The sequence below is a fragment of the Cyprinodon tularosa genome, unplaced genomic scaffold (genome assembly GCF_016077235.1).
Source record: "Cyprinodon tularosa strain WSP-4 unplaced genomic scaffold, ASM1607723v1 ctg5, whole genome shotgun sequence".
In the NCBI taxonomy this organism is placed as follows: Eukaryota; Metazoa; Chordata; class Actinopteri; order Cyprinodontiformes; family Cyprinodontidae; genus Cyprinodon; species Cyprinodon tularosa.
Window position 1 is genome coordinate 1,007,887 of NW_024039229.1, and position 12,750 is coordinate 1,020,636.

Genomic DNA, 12,750 nt, shown 5'->3' on the forward strand with positions numbered 1-12,750 from the left:
ACAAAGCACCATGACTAAGCCTCCCTGAGCAATTGCATTATCTCCAGGAAGTACTTTCAGCGTGCTTGACTTTGCTTCACACTCTACCATCTGTTACCTTTAATAGCAAAGATTCATCAGACAGTTGATTTCCCATCAGCTGTGGTCAAAATATGATATAATAATGTAAGGGAAAAAAAATATTTTTATTATTTATTCACTTTTACTTGGTAGTTATATCTTTAGCGTCATCCTATTGAAGTTTCACAGAAAGATAAAATCAATCTAAGTTAGTTGACGAGGTTCAACAAAGTCCTCTTGTAATTATCAGGGAAATATTTAAACGCTGACATTCTGCACCCAAGGGCCATGCTACTGTAACCGCAACCGGAGATCATTTACACCCTGTCCCAATATGTGAGTGTGTAACAGTGTGTGCGTGTTTGTTGGTGTACATGTTGATGAGAGGGGCATAACGTGTGTGTGTGTGTGTGTGCGAGGGAACGTCCGGAGCACTCCTGGTAATGCTGAGACTCCCCGTGAGCGGCTGGGTTTATTTTTGGGTCAGTGACAGTGTGTCAATGGCTACAGATGCGTCGGACAGGAAGGCTCTGAGGTACAAGCAGACTCTGGTCAGTTTCCTCCTCTTTATTTTCTCTTTTCTTCTCTCTGTCTTATTTCATTTGTGTCTGTCAATGGCATCAAACCTTCTTTTCGTTCATCTGCAATGGTTTCATCCGTCTTCTTGAATTCCCTCTCAATCATGATGCACCTGTACAGTTAAATCAACGTTAAGTGGATGGTTGCCACATTATTTATGATGTCTTCTCAGTGGGAGAGCCATTCAGCTTGTTACCAACAATGTGGTAGAATATAGGGGCTTTGGAAAATGGGTACCTCCTGATCTTGGTATGTGCAAACACACACAGCACATCCTGGCCATCTTGCTGCTTGCCGCTGTTGATTCCTCCACCTGTTTTCCAGCCTCTCTGATCCTCATTTCTTAAGCCCCATCTGGGTTAATCACAGGTCAGAACAACTGATCTGTAAATCTGCTTCCGTATTCTACATACAGTTAGGTTACATGTAAAGCTTTGTTTAAGCAGCGATGCCCGGGTGTTCCTATTTCTGCACGGCTGTTCAGTGTATGTGTCCTTGAACATGTGTTTTCCAATGAGGAGAAACCTGATCTTAAAGTGGAGTCTGGCTCCAATTATGCAGATGATAGGAATGCAGCGTGGACACCTGGAGAAGGAGATGACAGTCCAGATGTGGCGTTGGGCTGGAATCTTTGGCAAAGCTAACTTTTTTTTGGCAATGTAAATGTTCAATTAGATAAAAAAAAAAATCCTAGTTATAATGAAAAAAATACATAATTATAAGGAGAATTGTCCATGGCACTGTGTTGTTTCCTGTTACTTCTCTGACTACAGCAGTAGAAGAAAAACTACGTTAATATGAAGCTCTCTCCTAACGAGGAAAGTAAAAAAAAAAAACAGGACACAACGCTCAATTAAAGAGTTGAACTTTGAACATTTTAATAAAGTTGGTATTTACTGAAAAAGTTATAATATCCACTGTCTGCCGAAACCCGAATAAGTGTATGAAGAAACTGAGGTCTGTGGGATTCCTTATTGCTTCCAAACTGGATATGTTAGGAATAGGACAGAGGTTTGGAAACCTTTCTGCTTTTGACTCACAAAATGGTACCAGAGTCGACTCATTACCCAAACTATTGGTTAGGGTTTAATAAAAGTAAAAACAGCATAAAAAATCAAACAAATGGATTTGTTCATTTTACATGATGCTTTTATGTTTTTAAGAACTTTATTTTAATTTCTGTAATGGATCTTAAGACCCCATACTAGTTGATTGAGAATCTAAATTGAGTTTTCCACCACACTGATAGTAATCAGTGGCTTTGAAACACAGATTTTGAACAAGTAATATTACCAAATATCCATGTTACTGGGTAGAAAAAGAAATTGTATACAGGTGAAAAGTAAAGCAAAATGCCTTGGAAAACAGAACAGATTTAAATGTTCTTGTTGAGTATCTTCAGGAATAAAAAGACTAATTCATGCCGATGTTTAGTCTCTGATGTGTAGATTTACAGAAATAAAATGGTTGGTGGCGACAGAATTTTACACTGTTGCTGTTCACCTCATTTGTTCATTAAATAATCTATACAGTTCTTCGAAAACGGATTGATACACATGGAAATTATTCCAGTTGTATTACTTTAAAATCTGACCTCAATACAGGTGCTGGTCATAAAATTAGAATATCATGAAAAAGTAGATTGATTTCAGTAATTCCATTTAAAAAGTGAAACTTGTATATTATATTCATACATTACATACAAACTCATATATTTCAGATGTTTATTTTGTTTAATTTTGATGATTACAAATGACAACAAATGAAAATCTCAAATTCATCATATCAGAAAATTAGAATATTACTGAAGACCAATAAAAACAAAGGATTTATAGAAATGTTGGCCAACTGAAAAGTATGAACATGAAAAGTATGAGCATGTACAGCACTCAGTATTTAGTTGGGCCTCCTTTGGCCTGTATTACTGCAGCAATGCGGCGTGGCATGGAGTCGATCAGTCTGTGGCACTGCTCAGGTGTTATGATAGCCCAGGTTGCTCTAATAGTGGCTTTTAGCTCTTCTGAATTGTTGGGTCTGGTGTATTGCATCTTCTTCTTCACAATACCCCATAGATTTTCTATGGGGTTAAGGTCAGGAGAGTTTGCTGGCCAATTAAGAACAGGGATACCATGGTCCTTCAACCAGGTACTGGTAGCTTTGGCACTGTGTGCAGGTGCCAAGTCCTGTTGGAAAATGAAATCTGCATCTCCAAAAAGTTGGTCAGCTGCAGGAAGCATGAAGTGCTCTAAAACTTCCTGGTATGTGGCTGCGTTGACCCTGGACCTCAGAAAACACAATGGACCAACACCAGCAGATGACATGGCACCCCAAACCATCACTGACTGTGGAAACTTTACACTGGACTTCAAGCAACGTGGATGAAGTGCCTCTCTTCTTTTCCTCCAGACTCTGGGACCTTGATTTCCAAAGGAAATGCAAAATTTACTTTCATCAGAGAACATGACTTTGGACCACTCACCAGCAGTCCAGTCCTGTTTCTCTTTAGCCCAGGCAAGACGCTTCTGACGCTGTCTGTGGTTCAAGAGTGGCTTGACACAAGGAATGCGACAGCAGAAACCCATGTCTTTCATACGTCTGTGTGTGGTGGTTCTTGAAGCACTCACTCCAGCTGCAGTCCACTCTTTGTGAATCTCCCCCACATTTTTGAATGGGTTTTGTTTCACAATCCTCTCCAGGGTGCGGTTATCTCTCTTGCTTGTACACTTTTTTCGACCACATCTTTTCCTTCCCTTCGCCTCTCTATTAATGTGCTTGGACACTGAGCTCTGTGAACAGCCAGCCTCTTTAGCGATGACCTTTTGTGTCTTGCCCTCCTTGTGCAAGGTGTCGATGGTCGTCTTTTGGACAACTGTCAAGTCAGCAGTCTTCCCCATGATTGTGTAGCCTATAGAACTAGACTGAAAGACCATTTAAAGGCTTTTGCAGGTGGTTTGAGTTAATTAGCTGATTAGAGTGTGGCACCAGGGGCCATCAATTTTGAACCTTTTCACAATATTCTAATTTTCTGATATGATGAATTTGAGATTTTCATTTGTTGTCATTTGTAATCATCAAAATTAAACAAAATAAACATCTGAAATATATGAGTTTCTTATTAAGAAAACTACCCATAATACCTGACATTACAGCACCGGTTAAGACATCCACTGGTTTCATGCTTGTAATGATGGGATGAGGAAACTCAATTCATCATTTCACCTGCTGTATGCACTTGCATTTCCTCCCAAAGTGCTTCCATGTTAAAATGTAGAATATTTAGCCTGTATCGTTTCTGCTCTTCAAGCCTGGTCCAGCTGTCAGGTTTTATACAGAGACGGTGAAACTGAAGACACTTTTACTCTTTTACAAACTAGACCAGTTCACTATTGTTGTTTGATTGAAAATCTGAATTATTTTAGTTGAAAGCCCAAAGATAACACATAAAGCAGAAAAGGCAAACATTTTGCTTGAGAATGTCAGGTATCTCTTAGAATAGAGCAATAGAAATGATGATTATAGCATCCTGTTCAAACTCTGCTCCATGTAGAAAAAGCCACCTTTAGTCTAAGAGATTTTTTATGCTAGGATTTGGTGATGATGCATTGTGATATAAGTCTCCATGTGTAGCAGCAAGCAGAGGCTTTGTCGCAAACTGAGTCGTAACTCATCACTGTGTCTACTATCCTAAAGTAAAAAGGCAATAAGTATTTGATGATTTAAAAGGCTGCTCCTAGAATGATGGACGATCTTTTATATCCTTCTCTTATTTCAAATAATAAGACCTATAGTCTCTGATCTCAGGACTTTTTACAAGTTATTGTTGCTCGTCAGTGTTGTCTACAATCAGAGCTCAGAGTCTCACATGTATTACCCTGTGACCTATCCCATTATATCAAAGTTATATTAGAACAATTTATTTTATTTTAGTATAACTATCTCAAGTCTTATCTTTTTTGTAAACATTTTTTATGAGTTTGTGATTGTTCAAAGTGATGTGTGAAAGTCTTTTTCTTTAACATTAAGGTCTCCCTCTCTCGTTAATGACACAAACCTTGTTACATAAAGCTTAGATAATTCTAATTATTCAGATTATTATTATGATTCTTGTACAACTATCATATCTTGAAAGTTAAACATTTTTTCTGGATATGTATAATTGCAAGCTGATATTTATAGGCGGCTAAACATGCTGCTCTATAAGCAGAGTTCCTAATTTCGGGTCCTGAGGTCCAGCGACCTGAATCAAATGGCTGATTTACCTCGTCAGTTTGCAGCCAACTTCCCTACAGTCCTGCTATTGACCTGATTATATAACTCAGGTGGTGGAAGCAGAGCTCAAGGGCCGAAATTGGTACAGAACAACATCAGAAAGGATATATAGAAAACAGTTAGTCAATTATGTTACTTTATTGACATAACATCTAACCCACTGTTAGCATTGAATACCTGACATAGGTTTCTTATTTGAAAGGAAAGGATGTAATTTGAGCTACATGACAGGCTGATTCAATGCAGGGTGGTTAACTGATGTTGTTAAAGCCTTGTTTTTAAGGTATGCTTCCAAAAACCACAGTGTTTTAAAAAGTTTTCTCAGATTCATTCATTCAGTTCTGATTATTATTATCCACAGTCCAACCACTATTTAGATCTTCTTTATACATTTTACAGGATAATGCTAAAAAGAAGCAACCTCAAAAATATAATTATATCATTGTTGAATTTTTTATTCATGAGTAAATTTTGTTGTGGGTGCCCTAATCTTTGGGTTAAGAACCTGCTTGCACACATGCTTTCACATCCCCCACTCACATTTTCATGCCTGGCACTGGCACAATGCATTCAAAGTATCATCTTTCAACACAGTCAACAATACGCCTCAGACAACTCAAATGTTCTAAAGGACCTACCAGAGGTTTAGTTTTTCCAATGTTTTACAGAAAAGAAAACCTAGGGTATGCAAACTTATTCATAAGTATTTTAAAGCGATGTTTAGTTTTAAATTTTGATTTTACCCTTCTATGATGATTTTACCTGTAGCACTTTGAGATTTTTTCTGTCTCCTTGAACCCCAGTCGGCCTCAGCAGATGGCCGCTCACACTGAGCCTGGTTCTGCTGGAGGTTTCCTACTGTTAAAAGGGAGTTTTTCCTCTCCACTGTCGCTACAAGCATGGTTAGTGTGAGGGATTGTATGTGAGTCAATGAGTCAATGCTATCAACTTGTTTTCCTTAGATAGAAAACTTTGAATCAATTTGACTGGATGATCTGGTTGAACTATAAAGTGCCTTGAGTTGACATGTGTTGTGAATTTGGCGCTATATAAATAAACTGAATTGAAAAAAAATTGAATTTTTTCTTAAATCTCAAAGTGCATTACAAATAAAATTTATTATTATTATTAAACTTCTAAATTTATTGAAGAAATACTTTGTTGATCCTAACATACCTCAAACCAGACAAGTTTAGTTTTGTTTCTTAGACAGTAGGTGTCTTTATTTGACGTATGGTAATTAACTGAAATCAGATGATAGTAAAACAAAGACCAACAAGTATTTGTCATTAAAAAATACTTTCAAAATTCATCCCTTTTTCTTACTAACTATGCTTCTTTTCTCCCGAGAGAATCGACTCAATGTTTTCCCAAGTGGTCGTCTGATGAGACGCTGATGGCTGAGGAAGTGGGAATGAGATGTTGGAAGTGTTATAAGGAATATTGTGTCACGCTGGTGCTAAATTTAGTGCAGAGTAGTGTTTCATCTTCTGCAGAGGGAAGCAAAGAAACCAGCAAGAGTTCAGTGTAAAAGGTAACCTATAGAGGAAAGGTGAGGAGATTGGAGAGGGTAACTGATTTCTGAAAGCACGAGATCTTCTTAGAGCAGAACTGGACTTTCTTTAAACCTACAAGTTGAAGAAGAAAGAATCGAAATAAAATTATAATAAGAACTTTTGGGCTTTGGTGTAATTGCATTGCTTTACCGGAATTTCTACTTTTGAGGGAAAACTTTACACTAACAACATGCATTAATTATAATTTCTTTGTCATGTAAAAAAGCTTCTTTTATTTGAAGTTTCACTTAGATTTGAAAAACTGTATTCAACACCAGCATATGCTGTAACAACTGTAACACTTATTAGGGAAGTTTTATAGGACATTTTTTCAAGCCCTATTTAAAAAACTGTTTGCAAAGTTTGCTGTCAAAAATAATTTGTGAATATTATTCTGTGCAGTAGGGCGAACATTTTTTTCTGATCTTGATAATGAATATTTTCAGTCTTTTAACAATAAGCATCCTGCTGCCGTTTTGATTAGTACTCCTTAAAATGTTAATTGGTTTAAATTTATTACAGTCATTCCTGGTAAAGTAAAGTCAGATTAAAATATTTTCTTTAGTTAGTCAAACACTTAACTGTTATTTTTTAGCTTAATTTGTAATTAGACATTATGTTCCTAAGGTGTCGACATGAGCCAACACAAACATCCCACCCTGTGGAGTTCTTTCTTTGGAAATAAATGCAGTCATGCAAATATATTTTGTTACAGTCACCTGTCAAGCTAACATAAACAGTCTGTTACGATGGCATAGCTTTAATTACATCTTTTGTTTAATATAAAACACATGCACACCCCCTAACAAGTCAAGACCACAGTTCGTGCTATTGTTTGAGTCTGGTATTTAGTCGCAGTTCATTGTGTGTTGCACTCCTCAAGTTTCAGCCTGCGTCGGGTGGCATTTCTGCACACATGCACAGTGTCTCTAGAGCTTCATGTACATGTGAATCTAAATCCATCTTTTAACCAGCCTGTCCATGAACCCGGTAAATTAGAAGCTGTTGAACGATGGTTGTCAAAAGTATTAGCAGTACACACAACTCACCAGCTTGTCACTTATGCTCCGTGAGAGCTATTGTCTACATTTGTTGGAGTATCAAGAATACTAATATTCCTAAAGTTGTCTCTCCTGCAGATGTACTACTGTTTGATCATTTGATTATTCAAAGTCATAATTCATATGACCTTGTGCCTCCTATTACAGTTTATACATCTTTGAAAGACCTAGAGATATTTTATGGACATAACTGATAACAATGTAGCTTCAGATTTCATATAAAGCTGCAGTCTGGAATTTGTCTTCTCACACCATTGGCATCTATTCTCATTTGTTTGCCTTAGTAAATGATATATTTGATTGATTTCATCAGGCTAAAATTACACAAATGCAACAATCTCCCCCCCCCAAAAAAAAGATTTGGGAGTACAAATGACCATGGATTTATTCCCCCCCCCCCATCCACATTACACAAATGTGTCTGCATGTTTCCATCTGCCAACAAGCAGATGGAGACATGCCAACAACAGTATCCTGGCTGCAGAAGATTGCTCCCTCTTGGGGGCATTCTTCAAGGCAGTTTTTAGCAGCTCTGTTGTCTTTCCTTCATTGTTTAAAAATGCTGTAGTACAAATACTGATTAAAAGAATAAAAACTCATTTGGATTCCACAGTGTTGGGTCATTTCAGATTCTTTGTTAAACTTTATTTTATCTCCACTATGCTTGACAAAGTGGTCTAGAGTCAATTGACTGACTTACTAGAACAACAAGGCAGTCATTTTGCACAGTATTTTTGGACTAATGTGATAACAATAAAATTGAGGATAAAAATACTCTTCTTTAATTCTTTAAGCTAATTTTAAGTAACTATATAGCTGTGACATGCAGTCAGTTACCTTAAAATTAACTATTTTTATCACTAAACATGGTTGCCGCATTTAATAATATTCTTCGAATATGCCAATGCCCAAATGAAGAAAAAAAAATAAATAAATAAAAAAATTGTTAAAAATAAATTATCATTATAATTATAACCCTCTGGCTCCACTTCTGCAGCCTCAGCATTTCTCCTTGTTTCTGCAGTGATGTGTGGTCTCACTGCATGGAGGTGAGCAGGTCTGCTGTACATAGAGTCACGAAGTCCATGGAGTTGGTCCCGTGTATAGAAAATAGGGCGTTTGAAGACGCGGACAATGGAGTCTCCCATTGTTGTATCAAAAAGTGCCGAAACTAGGAAAAACCTCAACACTATAGTCCCAGATGTTGGCTTCCTCTGTGTGTATACTTTCAGAATATCAGATATGGTATTCACTAATAGAAACATTCAAAAAAATATATATAAGACAGAGAAAGTAGAGCACAGAGCCAACCTAACAGGCTGCTGCCTGCGCAGCACCATCTTTTATCTTTTATTTAAAATGTGCAACTCTAACTTTTCGCAGCTGCAGGTTTTTTTCTCCCCAGTTTTAATGTAATATGACTATGCATGAAGCAACTTGCTATTCAACCTATTTATATTTACTGTAACTCTATTTGACATTATTTTTATCATTTTATTTTTCCCCATTTGTTGTTCATATCACTAAGTGATAGACTACATATCAGTTCAATTCAATTCAGTTTATTTATATAGCACCAATTCACAACACGTCATCTCAAGGCACTTTACAGAGAGTGCCTTGAGATGTGGCACATGAGATTAAGATAAGGCTTTTTGCTTTTTCCAAGGGCCTTATCTTCAACACTTGTGCATGCATTGAAATATATGCAAACATGGTTGCATCAACAGAGCAGATCTTGAAAGGAGGAGCAAAGTGATGTGGGTGTGCAATTAAGAGGACAGTGGGTGTAAACGTTTTGTTTTTTTTTGTTTATTTTATGTTATATATATATATATATATATATATATATATATATATATATATATATATATATATATATATATATATATATATATATATATATATATATATATATATATATATATATATATATATATATATATATACAGATCATATGCTTATGAACAGAATATGTATGTATACTTTATGTAAATAATTATAATCTACAAATGATTTGTGAAACTTCAAAGCAATTGCAGGCACAGTTTTTGTGTCTAAATTTAGTATGTTTGAAAGTCAATATAATTAAATATTAACAGAGCTTGTAAAGGGTCAATAGGTGATCAGGGGAGTTACTAGACACTACTTTGCATTGTGATCCACTTGCTATGCAAAATGGTGAATACATGTTGCACACTTTGATCACAGTTAAGGCACAGATTCCAGCACCTAAACTCAATGATTTAAAATCGAATCCGCCTTTGGCCAATAATGAGAGAACCAATATAAGCCACTTGAACAAGCTGTGGAAGGTAGTTTATTTATTTACCACCAATTTACAACTAATGTCTTTTGAGTCACTGTACAGTGACAAATCAACTAGATCATACAGTCAGATTAGTTGAAAGTGTGAGCAGGTAGATTGCATCAGAGCTTCGGGCTGTACAGTGTAAGAAAATACATTTTGAGCTGTAGCTGAGTACAACAATGGAAAATGTCGTACATTGTATGCAACCCTAAGGAAAACCAGCTTATTGCATTGACTCATTGACTGGAACGCAATCCCTCACACCAAGCATGCATGTAGTGACAGTGGAGAGGAAAACTTTTTACAGGAAGAAACCTCCAGCAGTACCTGGCTTAGTTTGAGCGGCCATCTGCTGAGGCCGAGTGGGGTTCAAGGAGACATACAGAATACAGACACACAGAAAGAAGCAGAAATACAAAGGGCAACTGTAAACCCACAAGAAAACACACAGCCAGGCAGACGAGCTCCGAGACAGCTCCCATGTCCGAGGATGAAATAGAGCATACAGTATCCAGCCAGTCACAGTCAGAGAAACAGGACCACTCTGAAAAACAGGTCAAGCTCCAACATCTATAAACAAAGGTGTTCATGTCAGCAGCACAGCTGATATTTCTCTCCAGGATGGAGTCATAGCCAAACAGAAACAGACCAGATGAAACTTCTATGACAAGAAAAACAGAGAGATTATAACATTAGAGATTGAACTGAAAAATACTGCAGAGTGGGAGAATAGAGATTGAAGTAGAATTATGAAAAGGGTTCTCTATGTCCTTCAGCAGTCTGAGCCTCTAGCAGCATAACAATAGAGATAGCACAGGATAACCTGAGCCCCTCTAACTATTAGCTTTATCAAAAAGGAAAGTATAAGCGTACCCTTAAAAGCCTTCTGGACTAATCTGGTAGTTTGTCCCACAGGAGAGGAGCCTGATAACTGAAAGACCTGCCTCCCATTCTACTTTTACAAATTCTAGGAACCACTAGTAAACCTGCAGATTGAGAGCGAAGTGCTCTGCTAGGGACATAAGGAATGATCAGATCCCTCACATAAGGTGGTCAATGTTTTTCAATAGATAGTCAGGTGAAGAAAATTATGTTGTTGTCATGGAAGGGAATATGGAAGGGTCCGGAGATGGCAAAAGTACTCACTTTCCGTACTTGAGTAAAAGTACAGATACTTGTGTTAAAAAATACTCTGGTAAAAGTGGAAGTACTGATTAAACTTCTTTACTCAAGTAAAAGTAACAAAGTACAGGCTTGTAAACTTACTTAAAGTATAAAAGTAAAAGTAGAAACCACTTTTTTCATGCCGTTGCCTACATTTTAAATGGATGTCTGCCAATAGGACTAGATCTCTGTTGTGTTCATTTTCAATCATCTCATCGTCCATGCTACTATGCTAACGCCACCGCCACCAAGCTGCAATGATTTGCCGCGAATGAATACCGCCGAATCTGTCGATTCATCTTGTAGTGGTGCGTCAAATGCAACGTAGATTCCCATCCAATTAGATTGAATTTGGTATTGATGACGTGAAAAATAATAATGGTAACTCCATTGAAATGATTCAAAACTAAAGTAACGAGCCAGTTTTTTAAAATGTAAGGAGTAGAAAGTACAGATATTTGTGTAAAAATGTAAGGAGTAGAAGTAAAAAGTCGCCATAAAAATAAGTAGTAAAGTAAAGTAAAAATATCAGAAAAATATACTTGAGTACAGTAACGAAGTATTTTTACTTCGTTACTTCCCATCTCTGGAAGGGTCTGACTAATACCATTCGATTTATATCTGAAGAAATCCGTGCAACAGTGATGCCGTGTTTGTGTTCATGGGAGTACTTTGAGAGAAGCCAGTCTTAAATTCCAACCCAACAATAGGTTCTCCGTTATCCAGGTATTCAGAGAAGAAAGCAGGTAAATGCTTTCCCCTTATATTAGACTAATTACTGAAAAAATGCTTTAAGTAAATAAGTCTGCTTCACAGCATTGCTATAGGTACAGAACTGTTGTCAAAAATAATGGTTTTGTATTTGTAGAATAGACAATATACAGTATATTTGTTTTACAAAAAAAAAAAATGTTTTGTAGAAATTCAAGGCACCCACATGAGGGCAGAAAGGACACCCCTTTATGCCCCCAAGAAAAAAATGTCTTGTATATATGATCTGTCGAAATAATGCCATTGCCCTAAGAGATATCCAGCAAAAGCTCTTAAATGACAATGTCAATTTTGATGGAACAAATAGTGTAAGAATCTTCACCATTGACCATGTCCTCAAATACGATTCAAATGAAGCAATTATACAATGCTTGAAAGTGCCTTTCAAGTAGAACTTAGAAAGATTAAAAGAACAGATATTTCATTACGTACAGGTGAACAAAACTTATACTTTGTTAAGGAATCACAGTTGAATTGATGTTGATTTTTTGCTATGTAGCTTACTTAAAAATTAGCATATCTCTTCTAGTAGACAGTTTTTTAGCTTTATTATAACTCTCCTGTAAATGTTTTCAAATAACTAATTATATATGCATTGTTAACCCTCATAAATGTAGTCATTATTCTGCATTAAATGTGCACTAAAACTCGCTTGATTTCACTTGAGTATGTTGAGCAGTAATCAGCTATTTAGCCCACTCTGGGACTCAATCCCCCTCTGCTCTTTATGAGAAACCGTTGTTGTGGCTTAAGCTCTATGAATTGAAGCAAACAGTAAGAAAGTAGGGCCCTGATAGGATAACATGCAATAATCCATCAACTCTTGTAAGGTTAAGCCTCTTGTGGGGACTGTGGAGCTGGCTGCTCAATATTGATTGGCAGAACATGATAAAAGATTTGACTGACAATGGCCAGATAGAGGGAGGTTTTCCTCATGTGACCAATTCAGTGAATGGTTCATTGTAAATGAGAATTTCAT

General features: G+C 36.8%; 1 protein-coding gene across 1 annotated transcript in view; it reads left to right on the forward strand.

Moving 5' to 3' along the window:
• Positions 1-461: 461 nt before the first annotated feature.
• The window catches only part of LOC119795076 (chloride channel protein 1-like), a gene marked incomplete at its 5' end in the record, with an annotated part of 65,685 nt that continues 53,396 nt past the window's right edge, over positions 462-12,750 (forward strand). Inside the window, one exon of the mRNA XM_038302914.1 lies at positions 462-611. Coding sequence (XP_038158842.1) covers positions 462-611 — 150 coding nt within the window. The remainder of the gene's footprint in view (positions 612-12,750) is intronic.